This window comes from Mytilus californianus, unplaced genomic scaffold (genome assembly GCF_021869535.1).
Source record: "Mytilus californianus isolate M0D057914Y unplaced genomic scaffold, xbMytCali1.0.p SCAF_4, whole genome shotgun sequence".
Lineage (NCBI taxonomy): Eukaryota > Metazoa > Mollusca > Bivalvia > Mytilida > Mytilidae > Mytilus > Mytilus californianus.
In genome coordinates, this window is record NW_026262690.1 from 33,253,995 (window position 1) to 33,275,500 (window position 21,506).

At 33.3% G+C, this 21,506-nt stretch overlaps 1 protein-coding gene across 1 annotated transcript; it reads right to left on the bottom strand.

Annotated features, from left to right (window-relative positions):
• Positions 1-760: 760 nt before the first annotated feature.
• On the bottom strand, positions 761-21,054 carry LOC127737943 (probable methyltransferase-like protein 24). Its single transcript, XM_052248909.1, has 9 exons — positions 20,984-21,054; positions 20,394-20,493; positions 16,136-16,405; positions 14,181-14,252; positions 9,316-9,398; positions 7,897-8,025; positions 3,635-3,709; positions 2,441-2,582; positions 761-1,792 (listed from the first exon to the last, which is right to left on the bottom strand). Exons 2-9 carry the CDS (start codon positions 20,421-20,423, stop codon positions 1,517-1,519), a joined length of 1,077 nt encoding a protein of 358 aa, XP_052104869.1. The 5' UTR covers positions 20,424-20,493; positions 20,984-21,054; the 3' UTR covers positions 761-1,516.
• Positions 21,055-21,506: the final 452 nt, after the last annotated feature.

The window sequence follows — 21,506 nt, forward strand, 5'->3', positions numbered from 1 at the left end:
AAAACCTTGTTGCCTAACGAAAAAATATTAAACACTATATTGTTTAAGAAGAAAAACAGAAAAACCTTTACCGCCAAGTTTTATTTTTTATGATCTAACTATGCTTATTTGATAGACAGCTGGTTAAAACCTCAATTTTAAAGAAAATACAGCGTATTTTTCGTTGGGACAAGATGGCTATACTTTTTGAAGTCATTGCAATAGAAACTATACGCATGGTTTCCGGCAAAAAAATATCATGAACCAGGAGAAAAGTAAAAAAACTTTCAAAATATAATAAATATTTTTTCTCTCAGCTTTTTCAATTTCACGGTATAAATGCGCAAACCCGAAATATACTTACTTTGCATACGGTTGGACATTTTTCAGACCGTTTACAAAAATAAAATTTTCCGGATTACGGTTTCAGTGATATTGATTTTGCTTTAACACGCGAATAATTATAACAATAGCAATATTATTGTGAAGTTTTACGATGATCAGAGAAAAAATACCGTAGGAGAGAAACGGAACTCTGATCTTTTGCACACAAAATGAAACGTTGGACATTACGTTTTTGCGTAAAAATGGGATAATTAAGTGTTATAATTCCTGGTATTTTAAATTTCGGTTCCTTTTTTTCTTTAACTTCAAGTCTAATGGAATGAATTCAATCAGAAATCACTATATTTTTATCGAACTGACCAGTCTACGTATTTATTTTTATGCTAATCTATAGCAAAATGGAATTGGTACCAACATCGTGCGCAACGTCTGGACTATATTTGTGTACTCGGACCAGTTGGTAAGTCTTCTTCCAAAATATATAACCGTAACAGTAAATGTAATAACCGTAACTCTAAATACCTTAAGTTTATTATGAGTCATCACAACAAAGTAGGTGTGTTTGAATAACAAATACAAACTCTTGTTACTATAAGTTTTAAAAATCTAGTATACTTATGGATTCACCAATTGTAGTATGGAGCTACACACTATAATGAGACTGTTAAATTAAAGAGAAATAATGAGAAAACAGGCGATGTTGGTAGGTGCATATGAGTTTGGATATTGAAGATGCACCTAAGCATTCAAAATTACACAGAAAACAAACTTACTTTTATAGCTGATGCGGTTTGGGTTTTACTCATTGTTGAAGGCCGTCGGTGACCTATAGTTGTTAATGTCTGTGTCATTTTGGTCTCTTGTGGAGAGTTGTCTCATTGGCAATCATACCACATCTTCTTGTTTTTATAATTATCGTTTTAAAGCATAAATTTGTCAAATATATGAGTCAAATTTCAACATGAACGGTCGGCTGTTTCATTTATATCCTTTTTGGTCTTGATGTTCCAAACTTTTGATTTATTTGGCTTTCAAAACTTTCATTTGGTTCTCGTGCATACCTGATGAAGAACATGCCGGAAACAAGTGACGTGGCCTCTTAAATAGATATCATAGTTAACGTTTTATTCTATTCTATAGGAATATTCAATTACACTGTCGTATCATCTGGTTTTAACTTAGGTATGATCTTTCAAATTCTAATAAAATATACTTCGTAACATGCAGTGTTCTCTACAAATTTGCCTTGAATTATGTTTCGTTTTCCTGGATTTCTGTGGTACCAATAAATTCTAAATCCTTCGTTATAAATACTTCTTAATATGTACAAGTGTTGTAATAAGACTGAGTAGGCGTGAAATTCCACTAACAATTGTCTGACATTTACTATTGCACCTGTTTGGATCATGTTTGGTATAGATATCCATTCCATAGCCTCGATATCAATTTTCAAGATGTCGACTGTTGTCTGAAAATAATCAAACACATCAAATACATCAAACTAATTGATATTTTAAGATTATTTTTTTGTTCATTGTATTGAAAAACAAGAAGTCATTTTCTTAGCGAAAATGATAATTAACCAAATTAAAGTACAGATGCAAGCATGATTTATGTATATAAATATAAAGAGTGTGGTATGATTGCCAACGAGACAACTATCTACCAGACGTGAGAGACGAAAGGACAAGGATGTGTGTCGCAAGTTTTTTTTTATATTTTGATGAAAAAGAAAAAAAAAACGAAATCATAATTCCTAGCATTAACACCACTACTTATGCATTCAAATGTTTTTGTTATCAACATTCATATTTTCATTACACCTCAGTTTATTTGACTTTTTTTTTTTAAACTGGTAAACAACTTAATGAAATTTTGATATACGCAAAAAGACATGTTCACTGTTATTATCTACTCCTCGTTGCCGATATCATTGTTGAATTGATTTAGAGTCACCCCAATCATTTGTACTTTTGATGTGACTCTCTCTCTCTCTCACTTATTGAGGGCTACTAATAAAGAGATACACAAAAGAATAGTTAAATTTTTCTAACCCACTTTTACAATGCATAAATGATGTGTAAAATTAAGTTTTGAAAATGTCTTTTTATCTTACCGATTTATGACCTAAGTCGCTATATATATCTTTTAAAGTTGAAATCTTCCATTTATCTTTTCTGTATATTTCCGTTTTATTACCAAGTCCAAGATTGTGGAACCATATATGACCTGCCCTTCTAAAATCTGTTCTTTGCATACTAAAGAAACATGTGGACTATTTATGAACACTTATGCACAATAACGACTTCTTATACTCAAGGATTTGTATATGTGAATATTCGACATTAATTGTTTTCTATATATTGCCACATCAACTAAAATTAACAACTTCTATTAAGGCATCTCTTTTTAAATACAGGAAGACATGTCGACAACATATCCCAATAGGATTACAAGTTAAGTTCAAAGTATTATGCTGATTTGCAGAAATATATCTTTTTACAAAAAAATAAATACAAAATAACCATTCTCGATCTAATGTTTTCTTGATATGCCAGAAACTGAATTCATTTTAATAGTTATAAAGAAAAACGACAACGAATGATGTTACTAAACTTGAAGCTTTGACGTTTGTGTCAAAAAAATTCTTAAAACATTTCCAAATACACTACAGAAAATACAAATCAAGTCAACTGTTCCTTAAAGATAGCTTTATTGGTAGCCTCGGTTTTTCTGTATAATTTCTGTATGTTCTAATGTAAAACTAGGTCCCGCCGGCTCTAGAAGTAACAACTTTAGGTAAATGGCTTATTGATTTTAAATTCCTCTGAAATAATTGTTCCATCTATTTTTGAGATTTTCAATGAAATAATATTTTGCAGTTTGGCAAATCAGAAAATCTACTTATGTTTTAGGCGGCTTTCTATGATATCCGCTCCGAACAAAAGTTATAAACCGATATTTGTGGTATTTGGTCTTATTTACTAGTACTTCAAGTCACCGGATTATGTTCAAATAGAACGAGTGCATTGTAATTGATAAAGTTAACATGGACCTTAACCAAGTAATCTTTAAGCGGAAGCTTAACCTGTGTAACTGACGTTTTTCTAAAGATTTCTGGAAACGGTTTTGTTTTAAAACTTTTCGTTTTAACCTTCTGATTGGACTTTGGTCTTCACTCCATTGGATTGTACACTGTTGTTAATGGCCATATTTATTTTTTTTTTTTTTTATTTTGTAAGAAAACAGTTTAAAATATTTATCTTTATTCATATTTAAGTATGAATTTGCAATTGGTCGTTTTTCTCACCTTGGATCAAATGAATGTACGTCACAACTGTAAGCTTCTACAATGGCAGCGTCAAAACTAAAGTCCCAGTTTATACTAAAAAGCAAATATTTTACTTTATCAATTAGAATGAATTTCATAACAGTGTAGACAAAGGCACGCATTGTTCACCAAATTTTGTTTTATATTGTCACAATAGATCGTGCTCAAATATAGAATATAGAATGAATTTCATAACAGCGTGGACATGGACACATGGTAATTAAATGTTATCGTGTGTATCACTGGTTGTCGACAACAAAGTCTTCACGCAATTACAGAATGCCAGGGGCCTCTCAATGGGGATATACATAATAACAATCTTTACACATGTCCATTCATAAAATAAAAGTTTTTGTATGAAAGTTTATAGGAGGTTGTTTCGGATATATTTATATACTCACAGCAAAAAGTTTCTTTTGAAAGAATGAGTATATTTAGAGATAATTTCAACAAGTAATCGAGAGAAAAAAAGTAAGAAAAAATTCTTTTCTGGCAATTAGTGAAAAATGAAGTAGTGTGTCAGTTTAATAGACAAGTAGTCCATCATGCATTGCAAATCATTTAGTGGATTGGTCAATCGCTAAAATAAAAAAAAAAGATTTATTTGTAAACAAACACTAATACATGCATAAGTATGCTAAATAATACATGACCGTATAAGGAAATGTGCCCGACCTGTTAAATGCAGCTGTTCTGTGGATTTGAAAAACGAATGGACGGATCACAGCGATTTAATTTAGAATTGTATTGTGTTTCAGTGTCTATCCATAAATTAAATATGTTCACAATACCTTTTATACTAGAATAATCAAACGAGTGCAACCAGTTTAAAGGTTATTACATCCCAGCTCCTTTGTTCTACCAGGGCTGATCTGAGCCGGATCACCCCTGCCAGATCACCCTAGCTTGAGTTTCTTTGTTTTGCATGCTTTCCCTTGTTTGGTAACATTTTGGCGGGAATGTCAAATCCACAATAAAACTTCTAATTATTTATACGGAAAAGACTAACTATCAACACTTATTTAGAAAAAATCCAGTGTCTATACTGGGATTCGAATTCAAGACCTTTAGCATATAGACCCACGATTCATACCCCTACACCAGGACGACTGGATACAAACTCACTGTTAATTTAACATATTTAAACATTGAGTCCGGGGCTCATAAAAGATATATACTATATAGTGATATATAAAGTATATTATAATGATTGTGTGGTGTTCTAAAATAGATTTTATGAAGCGTAAATGGTTTTTTATCTAATCTAGAACAGCTGGGATGTAAAATCGTTATCCCATTCGGACTTGGTGTGTCAGTGTAAGATCACCCTCTGGCCTCCGCGTGATCTTACACTGACACACCGCGTCCTCGTGGGATAACTATTACTTATTACGCTGTTACTGTTATGTTGACATAACAACATGTACATCATCTCGTGTTACTGTTGACCAGTTTAGTATTGTGAACATATCATTAAATTCATGGATACAGATTGAAACAGAGAAACCGAAAAAGAAGTGAGTACAATTTCAAATTGTAAGGGGGCGACCATTCCTGATTCAGTTAAAATAAGGGAGGGGTGGCTTTGCAAGAGGCTTTTGAAATCAGCTTGAATAAAATTGCAAATAAACGTTTATGCAGAATTGTCTCAAATATGCGTCCTCAAATAACAAAAAAAAATAGTTGAGTAAGACCAAATCAACTTTCATGCAAAAACTTTTATTTTATGAATTGACATGTGTAAAGATTGTAATTATGTATATCCCCATTGAGAGGCCCCTGACATACTGTAATTGCGTGAAGTCTTTGTTGTCGACAGCCAGTGATACAGACGAAAACATTTAATTACCATGTGTCCATGTCCACGCTGTTATGAAATTCATTCTATCTATACTATTAAACGAGAAGACCTCATTTTGTGTGTCGCTTCTCTTCCTTCCCCAATAAATTAATCATCATGCCTCTGTGTCCTATAGGTACCATGCATAGTCGCGTTTGTCATCCATTCTTATGATTATTCAGTTTGGGTTATTTGGGGAGAAAACGAAGAAAAAGGCGTCCGGATATTGTTTCCGTCATCAGCCCGACTTTTAAGTCACACCCAAGACTTCCGATTTTAAACTTTAAAAGAGGGGGTAAAGGGTTATTTTCGTGCAACGTGTTTTGCCACTTTTTATTTCACGTGCAGCCGTGAAAAAGGTTCGTTATTCGTCGTGTTTCTTGAAATCGATAAAAAGATCAATGAGCAAGAAATTTTAATTGTTCGCTCATCGTGAAATGGCAATTTTATTTCGCGTTCTTCCGTGCAGATACCCCCCCTTTACTCCCCTCTTTAAACATAATTTTCATAATTACGCGGGGATAGGACAATTATTTTCGCGTTATTCTGCATGTATACTATGTTTATAATCCTAAAATATATAGAGACTCTCTATATAATATAGCAGTGATCGCCGTGGAGAAGAAACTTGGAAATGATAGTTAATAGCAAACACACTTTATTTATATCATATGTATGTTTATAGTATACAGAAACGCGAAAATCATGGAATTTAACAGAGAGCAAAAAAATAACGGACTTTGGAAATTTTCTGAAATTCTCCAGACATAAAATCTTTTACAAAAATTCATCCTACAATAGTTTACATACTTTCAACCAAGCTCTAAATACCCGCGATTTCGCGGGTGTGTTCTAGTATTCTATATTTGAGCACGATCTATTGTGACAATATAAAAAAAAAAAGGTGAACAATGCGTGTCTAAAGTTACGCTACTTAATTTCAATGATTTTCAGAGTGATTTTTTTCATGTGACACATTGTATAGCCTAAAATATTGGGTTTTTTTCAATGTTTTTTTAGGAAAATGTGTATCTTAAATTTTTTATGGTTTTTACGCAGCTTAGTTTTTTTATACATATATGACTGAGAGTTGTCAAATGTCAACACTTTCCAAAATAAAAAAATAATATTGGATATTGTAGCAGAAACTTTTTATTACAAATGATAACTGCAGATAAACGATCATAAACGTAAATTTCTCTGAAAGTTTACACGATTTAAAAAAAATGGTTATTCTTCTTTTGTACCTATGGGTCATAGAGCCCCTAACGTGTTCATGTATGATAAGACCTTGGCATTTAAATGTGTGGGTTTGGGCATTCATAAAGAAGGTAAATGATAAAGCAAATCGGCCTGTCAGGAATATGACTATTGTTTTTACTCTACTTTTTTTTATAGAAACTTCCATGATGTATGAACAACACTGATAAAAAATGCAGCAAGATACCAAAGGGTATTCAAACTCATAAGTCTAACTTATTAATAAGACAAACTGACAACGCCAAGGCGAAAAAGGAAAAAAACTACCAAAATACTAGCAAAAGTACAAAAACCACACAAGACTAAAGACTGAGCTACAAGAACCCAACAAAACCAGGGTGATATCAGATGCTCCGCGCAAGAAGATTCTAAATTCTGCTTCATATGTAGCACCCATCATGTTGCTCATGTGAAACAGATGTTTCATAAAGGTCAACCAACTAGAGGTAAATTAGTGACGATTTGATTGGTTTAACGACGTCATGTGGTGACCCCTATGGATCCGTAGTGTATTTCAAAGGAGGCATAATGGCGTCACGTCTACTATTATTGTTATTGTAACGCATTGTTTAATTTTAACATTTTATACAAAAATTGGCAAGAAAAGACTCGTTAGACGGTTCGCTACTGACCCCTTAAGAATCCATTCGAAGAGGTGACTTCAGCTTCGCCACTTGGAACACATGGTTTAATAGTTTCATTTTACGGAGACAATCATGATAGGACACTCAAGCTCTGGAGTATCGTATCAACTGGAAGATTATAATTCATATGCAGGCGCTGTTGGAATGTTGCTACTTAGAAATGGGAAGTTGAAAAAATCTTTTTTGTCGTAAAGTTTTGTTCTCAACCGACCTTCATTGTAAATTTCTAGATGTATGTCAAGCAAGCTATGAGACAGACTTAACTGCACCTGTTGTATCCTTTATTTCAAGTTCGATGGGATTGATGCGATCAACATAGTCAATTTATTTAATGACAGGATAACAGTTTGTAATAGTTGTCTATGTTCAAAGTTTAGAATATTGATGTTTGCTCTCCATACAGAGAAAAAGATGAAAACATACATCGGTGCTTATTTAACTGGATATAGTTCATATTTAGCGGCGTTTTTTTCTTTCAATTATAAAAATGAACTCACCCGAAAGAATAAACGAGACATGGGAGAGACGGCCTATAACTTTTATCATGACACACGTTCCATCCCCCATCAGTAACACTGCCTAACCGTATCACTTCTTTACAATGGATCTGCACTGATGTCAAATATCTATTGATACAATATAAAAACTAATTGCAGTCCCAGACAGATGCATCTAACATGTGATTAAATAATGGCATAACTATCGAAAACAGAGGTCAGATTTTTTAAATTAATAATAAGCACGAAACGTTTTATGTAAACGAACTGTATAAATGACGAAATTTTGAAGTCATACTTTTATTTTTAAAAAAACGTACACATTACATGCGTCTAACAATTATGTGGATTTCCGAACTGTAAAGATATGAATCAAATGCTAGTTCACAAACAAACGATAAGAACAATAGATTTAACAAAAAAATGTGAGCAACAGAAATAGCTATGTACCATGAATGCATTAGTATATATGTTTCGAAGTTATATAAGTTATATCAGGTAGCATATAGATTGTTATATAATAGCTTAAAGTATATTTCTGTTCAAACAGACAACCCGTTTCAGTTTATGTTAAATAATGGAAGTAAAAACTTTCGGGGAAAATCTCGATGTATGTCTTTAGTCTTGGTGTTGTGTTGCTGGTTGTTTTTGTGCTTTGTGTCGATCTGATGAGTCAAGCCTTTTTCAAATGATTTTAGTAGTGTTTTTTTTATGTTGTGCTGTTACACCACTTTCCCAGATTTGGGGACGAAGGAGCTCTCGGTAACAAGTTCAACCCCGCCACAATCTGTATGTGCCTGTCCCAAGTCAGACGTCTGTTATTCAGGACTTTCTATTGTGTTTTTCGTTTATTGTTTCGTACATAAATTAGGTGGTTGGTATTTTTCAAGTTTGTTTGAACTTCTTTACATTTGACATTTCCGGGGCTTTTATAGATTACTTTACGATATGTTTTTGTTCATTGTTGAAGCCATATGGTGACCTACAGTTGCTTACATCCACTGTCAGTTGGTCTCTGATGGATAATTGTCTCAAGTGACAGTCATACCACATCTTCTTATTTTTATGTTATGTAATTGAAGCGGCAAATTTTATATTGTTAGCCAACTTAAAGATGCCGAGTAGATATCTTTCTTCTGTTTCTTGAAGGTACCTCTGTCTTCAAATTCATATAAGCGCATAAGTGCATGCTACTGTTTTCATTTTAGTAACAGAAGGCAACATTTATGAACAGAAGCTACAAACTCGTAAACCCATTTGGAATATTGCAACCAAGAGAACCTTTGACGGAATCGCTTAATTTCAAACGGTGCGATACCGTGTGTGTAACAATTTATTCGATTTGTTCGGAAATAACAATGAACTAAAGAACATTTACAGTTACCAGCTAGTTATAAGTCTTGTGTTTACTTGCTTTACCTGATATAGAGCTCAGTTATCTCCTTGTTATTTAATTTACTAAGCGCCTGATCGTCAGGTATTACTAAATATGTGTGATCTGTCTAAATAGAAAGTGAAAATGGTCAATTCGATGCACAGTTCCAAAAAATCTTGTATTACATACTTTTTACACTTCGGTCAATAAGTGTTAAATTGGTTGATAAAAAAAGTTAATCGTAGTAAAGCGTTTCAAAACTGTAAAGAAACAAGTATTTAATAAAACGGAACATTAATTCACAATCACGGAAAAAAAAAATCTCCAAAACGAACTTTAATGTATTCATAAAACAGGAAGTAATATCTGTGTACGTCAAATCAGTATATTTTTTTGTTTTGTATCTTTTATTACTGAAAATAAAGCCAGTGAAAACATATAGTGTTTGTATGTCTGTGATGTATGTTTACACAGTTTTGGCTGCAGGATCCCAACAATTGGGAAAGAGTATATGAAATTATATTTATGTACTATCAACTACAGAAAATCTTTTTGTTGTTGGCGTCTTTGTAAGTTATTTGTATGTTTGTTTGAATTTTTAAATCGGTTATGTGTATCCTTTCTACGGAAGCCGATAAGGGCCATTCAAAAAAAAAAATTATGTCGTAATTACGACATAGCATGTCGTAATTTCGACATAACATGTCGTTATAACGACATCGCTATATCGTAATTTCGACATAACATGTCGTTATAACGACATCGCTATGTCGTAATTTCGACATAACATGTCGTTATTACGACATCACTATGTCGTAATAACGACATAGCTATGTCGTAATAACGACATCGCTATATATATATAAAAGAATATGTATTATGATTGCCAAGAGACTTAATGACACAGAAATTAACAACTATAGGTCATCATAATGGCCTCAATAATGAGAAAAGCCCCCGCATAGTCAGCTATAAAAGAGGGACGAAAGATACCAGAGGGAGAGTCCCCGACATGACAGCTGTTTAATAATTTAATTCAAACGAATGAAAATAACGGTTTTAATAATGTACAAACAAAGACCGAAAAACGAATATGTAACACAGCAAACAAATGACAACCACTGAATTACAGACTCCTGACCGCTATGTGATAATAACGGCAACCTTTTAGTTTAACTTTTCACTTTTTGATGCGATAGGCATTTCAAAATGGTTGTCAGTAAAGGCAAAGTTTGTAGCGGAAACAAATTCATCTTTTTTTTTTTTAGAATAATGAACACTATATGCAATCAAGCTTAATTAAAGTTATTCACTTGCACCTCAGACTTGCACATACTAGAACTTTATTTATAATCAAGTCAAATGAGACCCAGTTGAATAGGGGAGCAATTCAAGCTCCTTGGAGCCTCTAATTATGTTTGGCATGTACAGATTTGTGTAAATTATGAAGTCCTGCATTTCCATTGCAGGTTCTGAATAAGATGAATTTTAAGCTTTTCCCAATAAAGACTATGTTAAACTTTGGACTCATAGTGCTCAGACCCACGGATTTCTGTACCTTCATTTGTACACACTTGAATCTTAATGTACAGTCACTACTGAGGCTTGATGCAAATTATTACTGCATTGCTATTGTTGGTTCTTAATGAGATTCTTCAAGCGTCCTCCCCATTGAAGCCCTATTAAAACTTTGTACCCCAAGTTCTTTTAACCACTGTTCCCCAGGGCAACTATTCCTACAAACTTAAGGGGAGGGTTAGGATTCCGCTAACATGTTTAACCCCGCCACATTCTTTATGTATGTGTATGTCCCAAGTCTTTAATTTACATATTTGTTTTTCGTTTATTTTTGTACATAAAATAGGCCGCTAGTTTTTCTCGTTTGAATTGTATTACATTTGTCATTTCGGGGCCTTTTATGGCTGACTATGCGGTATGGGCTGTGATCATTGTTGAAGGCCGTACGGTGACTTTAATTGTAAATTTCTGTGTCATTTGGTTTCTTGTTGAGAGTTGCGTTTTTGAACAAACCAGCGTATCCCAAGGCCTTGATAACCTCTGTAGGCCCCAAATAAGACGAAAAAAAACATCAAAATTGGAGAGAAAACTGAAAAAAATTGTTTCTAACCTCAGGGATATTAACCCTTGGCTATCTTAGATTTAATGCAATCAGTATGCATCAGCATCAGGGCACAGCTTATTTGCATATCATTTGCATATTTTTACAAATACTCGAAATTTAGACAATTTCTGATAACAATTCAGCATGCCAAGGGTTAATATCCCTGAGGTTAGAAACCATTTATTTTCTATTTTCTCTCCAATTTTGATGTTTTTTCGTCTTATTTGGGGCCTACAGAGGTTATCAAGGCTTTGGGATACGCTGGTTTGTTCAAAAACGCAACTCTCAACAAGAAACCAAATGACACAGAAATTAACAATTATAGGTCACCGTACGGCCTTCAACAATGATCACAGCCCATACCGCATAGTCAACTATAAAAGGCCCCGAAATGACAAATGTAATACAATTCAAACGAGAAAAACTAGCGGCCTATTCTATGTACAAAAATAAACGAAAAACAAATATGTAAATTAAAGACTTGGGACAGACACATACATTAAGAATGTGGCGGGGTTAAACATGTTAGCGGGATCCCAAACCTCCCTCTAAGTTTGTAGGAATAGTTGTCCTGGGGAACAGTGGTTAAAAGAACTTGGGGTACAAAGTTTTAATAGGGCTTCAATGGGGAGGACGCTTGAAGAATCTCATTAAGAACCAACAATAGCAATACAGTTATAATTTGCTTCAAGCCTCAGTAGTTCATTAAGATTCAAGTGTGTACAAATGAAGGTACAGAGATCCGTGGGTCTGAGCACTATGAGTCCAAAGTTTAACATAGTCTTTATTGGGAAAAGCTTAAAATTCATCTTATTCAGAACCTGCAATGCCAAACATAATTAGAGGATCCAGGGAGCTTGAATTGCTCCCCTATTCAACTGGGTCTCATTTGACTTGATTATAAATAAAGTTCTAGTATGTGCAAGTCTGAGGTGCTAGTGAATAACTTTAATTAAGCTTGATTGCATAAAGTGTTCAATATTCTAAAAAAAAAAAAAAGATGAATTTGTTTACGATACAAACTTTGCCTTTACTGGCGACCATTTTGAAATTCCTATCGCTTCAAAAAGTGAAAAGTTAAACTATAAGGTTGTCGTTATTATCAGATAGCGGTCAGGAGTCTGTAATTCAGTGGTTGTCATTTGTTGCTGTGTTACATATTCGTGTTTCGGTCTTTGTTTGTACATTATTAAAACCGTTATCTTCACTCGTTTGAATTAAATTGTTAAACAGCTGTCATTTCGGGGACTCTCCCTCTGGTATCTTTCGTCCCTCTTTCATAGCTGACTATGCGGGGGCTTTTCTCATTATTGAGGGCATTATGATGACCTATAGTTGCTTATTTCTGTGTCATTTAGTCTCTTGGCAATCATAATACATATTCTTTTATATATATAGCGATGTCGTTTTTACGACATAGCTATGTCGTAATTACGACATAGCTATAGTGATGTCGTAATTACGACTTGTTATGTCGAAATTACGACATAGCGATGTCGTTATAACGACATGTTATGTCGAAATTACGACATAGCGATGTCGTTATAACGACATGCTATGTCGAAATTACGACATAGCTATAGTGATGTCGTAATTACGACTTGTTATGTCGAAATTACGACATATCGATGTCGTTATAACGACATGGTATGTCGAAATTACGACATAGCGATGTCGTTATAACGACATGATATGTCGAAATTACGACATAGCGATGTCGTTTAAACGACATGTTATGTCGTTTTAACGACATGCTATGTCGAAATTACGACATGTTATGTCGTTATTTCGACATGTTATGTCGTAATTACGACATAAAAAAAAAATTTTGAATGGCCCTTATCGGCTTCCGTACCTTTCCTCATGCATTTGAACTATTATTTTATGTTTCTTTAATCACTCTGTAATGTTTATGTCATGTTGTTATTAATGTTATGCTCTTAATGGGCCCTTTAATTTGGAAAAATAAAAATATTGTATATTGTATTGTATATGTCTGTGATGTATGTTTACACAGTTTTGCCTGCTGGATCCCAATTATTGTCACGTTTACCTATTATGTCTATTTGGGTTGTTTACCCAATTTTGTCAATAAAACGGAACTATAAACAATTGTTATACAAGTGGGAGGTTCAGTTAGCTAATAAAAAAAACAAGTTTAACCCATCATTGCCAATTAGTAAATGCCTGCACCAAGTCAGGAATATGACAGTTGTTTTCCATTCGTTCCGTTAGTAGATATAGTCGAACGTTTGATTTTGTCAGGTTTTGAGAACTTCACATTTTTTTAAAGTTAACTTGGTGTTCGGTATTTTTTTTAATATTTTTAGCACATTTTGAGTGTTGTTGCATGACATTTATTGTAAAATGTTTGACGATACTGTGTGTGTATTTGATCATTTCGTTCCTTTTTGATACGTTCAAACAACGTGCGTAATTATTAGTAATTTAGTAGCAGGATATGCTACTGACTCAATGTTTGCGCCTTTCAAAAACTAATTTAAGAGGTAAAAAAAGTTCCATGACTAATAAGATTGAAAATATTCTGTACTATCTTGGTTCATTTATATGTTTCGGAGTTTAGTGTGACGTCCATTTTCGCTAAACTAGTACACATTTTTTTAGAGGCCAGCTGAAGCCCGCCTACGGGTGTGGTATTTTCTCGCTGTGTTGAAGACCCATTGGTGGCTTTGGGCTGTTTTATGCTCTTTGGTCGGGTTGTTGTCTCTTTGACACATTCCCCGTTTCCATTCTCAATCTTATCTTACAATTTCCTCATATTCTTACCCGATTCTGTATGATATTTACATCCTTATCATGTTTTGTAGTGTCTTGTAAGCTTCTACATACATTGTAAATCTAATAAATGTATAGAAAAAATATGTAAATAGACGCATTGACCACGTCTTACAATGTATTATAATAGTTATCTTAAAACAGGAATGAACTAGTAACTAAAGATTGATTTCACAAATATACTGTGAGCTGCAAAAGTTTCTTATCTGCCTCCAATTTTACCTTTAAGTTAGATATAACTTACAACAGCCACTGATATATTGTTTATCAAAATGTTCTGGATAGATGCATGCTCGAAGAAGCTTGTTTGTCTTGCGAAATATTGCGTTTATTTTTTAAAATTCTTTGCAAAACGATTCGGAAAGACTTTGTAAGATTTAACACCACCAAATCGGGCCAGGTCAAAAAAGAACATACTGGAAAGTAGAAAATATTTAAAACAAAATAGTTCCTACGTCGTATAGGTGTAAGTCAAACTATGTAGAACATATTTTAGTATACATATGTCAGATTTCACTTTATCTGTAGTAATCCTTTATTTAAAGTGCAGTCAACATAGTCACCAAATTTTTATTCAGTGAAAGGGCATGGTTCCAATAGGAATGCCGATTGTCTGTTGAAAAACACATGTGTTGCAAAGATTCTTCAACGTGCAGTGAGCGTGTGCACTCACCCTATTCAAGACATCGGATTTAACCTCCCCAACTCGAACGAACGTGTCTGCATATAATTATATCCGGCACAGCCAACTAAGACAAAATAATTAATACGGTTGTTTTGCGACCGGGATAAAAGACGGGAAAATGTGGACCTCAACTGGAAAATTGGGGTTTGTCCAGGGTCAGAAACATTGCCTTGCAATAGGCGACCAATGGACCCTTGAACAAATTAACAATTTATACAACAGCTAGGTTCTGCAAGTTAGGTTGACTGGGATTAAGAGCGGGTATTTTAGACTGGGAATGAGAGCGGGTATTTTAGACTGGGATTAAGAGCGGGTATTTTAGACTGGGAATAAGAGCGGGTATTTTAGACTGGGATTAAGAGCGGGTATTTTAGACTGGGAATAAGAGCGGGTATTTTAGACTGGGATTAAGAGCGGGCATTTTAGACCTGCACTGGAAAATAGGTAATGTTGGCAGGAACAGAAATGTTTCCTTGCAACAGGGCATCTATCCGATTTAAATATGCTTTACTTTACCCAAACAAAAGTACATGTATTCCATCAGATGCAGAAAAAGGGCATCGACTAGAGAAGACAAGAATTGAACGTCTATTCTTGAGCGAGCGAAAAGGAACTTAAAAGCAAAGAATTGTAAAACTTCTCCAAACTTTATAAGTTCGATTCGAGAAAGGGATGTCGATCAGAGTCTAACACACTATACGATCGATTTTAATTTCATTTCTATTAAATCGTCAATTATTTAATTCTAATCGAGTTCAATTTAGGTACATTCAATATTCTATTTAACAAAAGTACGTCATAGTACAGTTGTTCTTATTTTCGAGGATTATATAGGGCTAATTATTCATAGACATTATACAGAAGAAAATCATTTCTTCGAAAACAAAGAAAACATTTTCTTCATTGAAATTGATAACTATTTGTAATTGATAAATATATAGCATTCATATAAATTCCTTCGTATATAAATATTTGTTGCTTGTCTTGTTTTTTTTTAAAATAGTGTTAAGTTTGTTTGATATGCATTAATTTCCTGCTAAATCGAAAAACAATTGTGCTACGGTTCTCCCTTTGCAAAATCCACATTCTTCCGAATAAGTCATATAAATGCTTACGTAACGATAGAAGAGAACAGTGTGTTAGAGGGAAAGAGAAGAATGAAGAACAGGAAAGAAATGAGGAAAGATTGCAAGAGAAAATAAGATCTTTTTTTGACATAAAACATTTTTATTTATCGAGATGATCTTATCTATCAACATACCATATCTAGATAGACGCAGCTCGTTCTGTTCTTGTTATTCTGCAGAATACCAGTCAATTCTGGTCTTGACCAATATATCCTAAAACCTGCTTCGAACAGCTTTTTTAGATGTTTTAGTGCTGCTAAATACTTGATTCCAGACTTAGGATCTCCATAACTTATCCGAATAGAAAGCTGTTGCATTTTATTCAGCAGTCCATTCTTAATCACGTGATCAACTACTTTCTCCGTAAGATATCCCACATCAATGATAAGCACATCTTGACCAGCCTGCATGAATAGATATATATATATATTGCAACATTTATCATGCATTAGTCTATGCATCAATAATGTTGTACACACATGTATTCCAATAACACTTGCAAAAAGTTCGTCTTTCGATCTATGTTTTGGGGTTTTTTTTTGTTGTTTTTTTAGGGGGGGTTGTGTGCTTTATCTTTGACCTTTAACCCATATCTATTTTAGTAATATACAATCTCAATACCTCTTCTTGTGTAAAAGTATTCAACAGATGACCTTTTAATCTTTTAGTTTTCTTCATTTTATTACCAAATTCACCTAAGGTAACTTTACCTGATGGAGTAAGAAATTACTTATGGGGGTTTTTAACGACCTTGACTGGCTATAAAGCCCTCGCACGGTCGGCTAAGAACCTGTTCTTTTTGTTTGATATTTTTGGGAGGAAATTTAGACATTATATGATAATATTTAAATACATTTTTTTCACCAGTTTTCGCACTGATATATGCTGTAGTGTGCTTTCTGTATATGTATATATATGCTATCTTACGAAAGAACTATATCTCGGTAGGTATAGTGTCTGGCTGGAATCGTGGTTTTTCGAGTGATTTGATCGGGTTTTTTCGAGTGTGACCACTTTTTTTCTAGTGAATATGATCAAAAATGTAAACAAACAGACTTCCTTTCCGGTATAACGTGAAAAAAATATGCTAGAACCTTATATACAAGATCATAGAAGGTAAATTAGTATATTTGATAAAAAGATATTATCAACCATAAATTATTTTGTTCTAAAAACGTTTAATATAGCCTTACAATGCTTCATTCTAAAATATAGATTAAAGCCATTTTTATACACATACCAATGCAAATGTGCACATGGAATCTATGTATGCTTGGATACACAAATACTTTACAAAAATTCTTGCTTTTACATTGAAAAGGACATTTTGGAGAGTAAAATCATTTTTATATGTCTGTGTTTTTTCGAGAGCAGTCCGTGTTTTTTCGAGTGTGTCCTTGTTTTATCGAGTAAAAAAACAAAACTCCTATGGCTGAAAATGTAATATGTCAGTGCATTTACGTTTAAAAAACAATGAAAAGGTTCAGATAAAGTACTTTTCAAAGCACGAAACAATGCATTAAGGTTCCACTAAAGTCAAAATATAGGACACTTCATAAACATCTAAACTTTGCCTGTATTTTTCAACCTATAATGAGTAAAGTCCTAAACTATGAGAACATATGTTCATTTAAACAAACTTAACATATACACACTGTGTAAATTCTAAATAAACTTGAAATTGTTATGTTGTGGCCAAACCGGTTCTTTGGGTGAACACTAAATTTTCAAAAAAATCTGGAGGCCTGCGAGACGACTTAATTTGTTTAAAATTGGAATGGACGAATACTGTTATATCTAATGCAGGGCAAGCTCATGTTGATTTTTCAGAAAATGTATTGATTTTTGAGTTTCAGTTAATTTCATATATCTAGGTGAACAAATATCGAAGGTGCAATACAGAAATTGGACAAATATGCCATTAAAACATATGCATGTGACAAATCAAAACGAGCTTGACCTGCATTACATGTAACAGTATTCGTCCATACCAATTTTAAGCAAATTAAGTCGTCTCGCAGGCCTTCAGATTTTTTTGAAAATTTAGTGTTCACCCCAAGAACCGGTTTGGCCACAGCATAACAATTTCAAGTTTATTTACAATTTACACAGTGTGTATATGTTAAGTATGTTTAAATGAACATATGTTCTGATAGTTTAGGACTTTACTCATTATAGGTTGAAAAATACAGGCAAAGTTTAGATGTTTATGAAGTCTCCTATATTTTGATTTTAGTGGAACCTTAAACCGATTAGTGTACCGATATGGATTTCATACAATAAATATTTAGTGATGTAAACAATCTTTATGTGAGCTCAGACATGTTGGACTGAGACGTACGTACACATAGTGTGTAAAGCGGGTAAATGTGGGTTTTTTACAGAAAATATATCCTTAATGTTTCATTTACTTTTTGTCTTGATGGAAATATTAGCTTTCTTTGTGTAATTAGGAGTGTGCAGAATTTTACACCGGTGTTGAAAATATATACACCCTGAGGCGCAGCCGAAGGTCGTATGCATTTTCAACACCGGTGTAAAATTGCGTACACCCCTGACTGCACCGAGATAACGAATTTATTTCTTATTTAGCGTTCGTTTTCTTTTTTTATTCCCGGGAAATCTTAATATGACCAACTCTCACTACACATTTTTCAACACCGACGTTGCTGTGCATTTTTCAAATATTATCTGTTTAATTTTTTTTTTATCCCTTTGTGCAATAGGGTGGGGTGTCATTTACACCCGGGTAATTAACCAATCAGATTGTAAGATTCTTGCATTGCTTTATAAAAAATAATGTTTTATCGTTCTAGAAATGGAAATCAAGAACAATGTTCAATTGCTCCTACTGTGAAGAGGAGTCTGATCAAGCATATGCTATGCTTGATCACACAGTAATAAAGCACCAGCGTAACTAAAAAATAAACAATGTATAGTAGTGAGGTGAACGCATATCATATACACATCTATTGTTCTTTTTTTTTTTTTTTTTATTATTATTATATCAAAAGGATCGTATTGAAGCTTAGAGATTATTTATTCCATTGTTTATTGAATACATTGGACAAGTCCCCGAGTTTATCATCAGCTCAGTGGTAAGTACTTAGGTATTGACATGATTTATAACAAACCTTTCTAAAATTATTTACCTCCAAGGGGGACAAGGAAAGAGAAATATGGTCACTTAAGTCATCTTTCGATCGACTCTTGTCAAAGTGAGACGTCCGTTTGGCTGTGTGGGATGTTCAAGAACGCAGCCACGTCCGGTCACAATGGGGCGTGTAGAGAGAGTGTTACAGGATCTACTTATTAGATCTATTGTTAACTTGTTTTCGTCCTGAACATGCACGACACATTTGCCACTGAACGTTAAACAACCAACAATGAATCGTTTAGAATTGTTCGTTTATAAATCTAAAAATTATAAAGAGGCTAAGATTTCAAACCCATCAGGCAAAGTTGACCTTATAGATGGATTTGGTTATTTTTTTATGTCCTTTTAGTCATATAGGACATATAGCATAAAATTGTAAAGTGTTGTTTTCATTTTTTATTGGTTATTCCATTCAATTCAAATGTTATTGTAATTTATTAATTTTAATGGGGAAGGGGGGGCGGGGGTCCTCTTTTAGTACAATCTTTGTGTTTATATTGATTTTTTCTGATTGTTTACTCCTTTTCCTTAGTTTTCTTGCTCCTATGTTTTTTTCGTCACTGTAATACATATCAATCATAAAATATTATTGACTGTTAAAACAAATGTAAGCATGGTAGCATGCAATGAAATTAAAAAAAAATATGAGTCCTTGTACTCGGTTCTTATATATCGTAATACTGCTAGGTAATGGTAAAAAAAAATTTAGAACAGAAAGTTATCATTAAATTGAAAAAGGTTAAATTTGATCAACATTGTAATATTTTTTTTTTTTTTTTTTTGGTGAATTATTGGGAATAAATAATATTGTCCTTCACTTAATTACAGTTATAAACTAGAAAAAGTCAGTTTTTAAGTTCAAGAATGCCTTTTCTTCTTATTCACATTTTCTTCAAAAAACCCGGACCTTTTGTTAAAAATCCCGAACATTTTTTAAAAACTGTTGCTCTCAAAAAAACACGGACAATGCAAAACACTGAATTTTAGGTTAAATACAACGAAATTGTGAGTCTTTTGTGCTCAAAACATGTATAGTAGTCAAAATAAAATGGACAGTCATGAATAAAACTATTTTAATATATAAAATAGCAGTTAATTGACCTGATCGCATGTTTTATCACTGGAAAAATCCCGAAAAATGTGGACCGATTCACTCGAAAAAACACGATCTCCGCCGGACACTATACCTACCGTGTATATGTGAATGAATTAAAAATTATGCAGAATTGAATTACCGACACATAATTAACTACTTCGCTCCACATGTCCAGTGTTGTAGTCTGTCCATTTCTTTTCTTTGGAGTTACATATATTTTGCTTGATTTTGACTTTGTACTAAAATAAACATTAATACAGTATGGTTTTTTAATTCTAATGTTTTATTTTTTCATTTCACAGCTATATTTTCAAAAAGTTGTCCTTTAAACATCTACAATAATGATTTAACATTTTTGGACTTTAACTTGGTGGTATTATCCTTTAACAGAGAATTAAGATAATTCCCCATATCAAATCCCAGTCAAAATTTTATATTTTTTAAAACTGTGTGTATTTCTTTTTTATCATCTACATTAACATTGATGGGGCCAAATCATCATTTACTTTTTTTTTAAATCTGTTGGTTGTTTCTATATTCAAATGGATGTACAAGGTTAAAACATTAGTTAACTACTGGAGCCTCTTGATTACGTCCCCTATATTGTTAAATCGCTACGAGATCTTCATTCATTCAAAATTTGATGTTGCTTGTTCGTTCATCTCAAGTAATTATGACTGATCAGATACTTGTATTGTTGTCTTTAACAGTCAGTTGTTGTAAACTTACCTAGGTATGTAACTGGTAACCACCGCCTTGTAATGTTGGTTTATACTTTGAATATTCACAGAATCATTGACGGTGCTGTAAAATACTAGTTTTGTATTATGCGTCTTTACCACTTCCCTTATTCATGTAATATATACCATCGAATTAAGTGAGACCATTGATAACTGATAGGAATTAAAATTTATTTTTTCCCAATAGTAATCGCATCATCAATAAGTGTATAATTTAAGCAGGATTTGATAATAAAACCCGAGCATTTGATGTCGTTTCCGATTTTGGGTGAGTTATCAGTTTCCTCGTTTACCGATCTGTTTCTTTAGAACTCTCTTTCCCTTTTTTCTAGCTGTTAATTAGCTCATCGCCTGTCTTCGTATGTTTAAGTCATGACAATGGCAATTCACTAGATAGTTACTTTTTTCAAAAAAATGACATTGATGTTAAGGTTTTTCAACGCTACCGACATAAACACTGATCTCATAGTACATAATGTTTTTAACACATTTCTTAATTTAGTCCATGCACG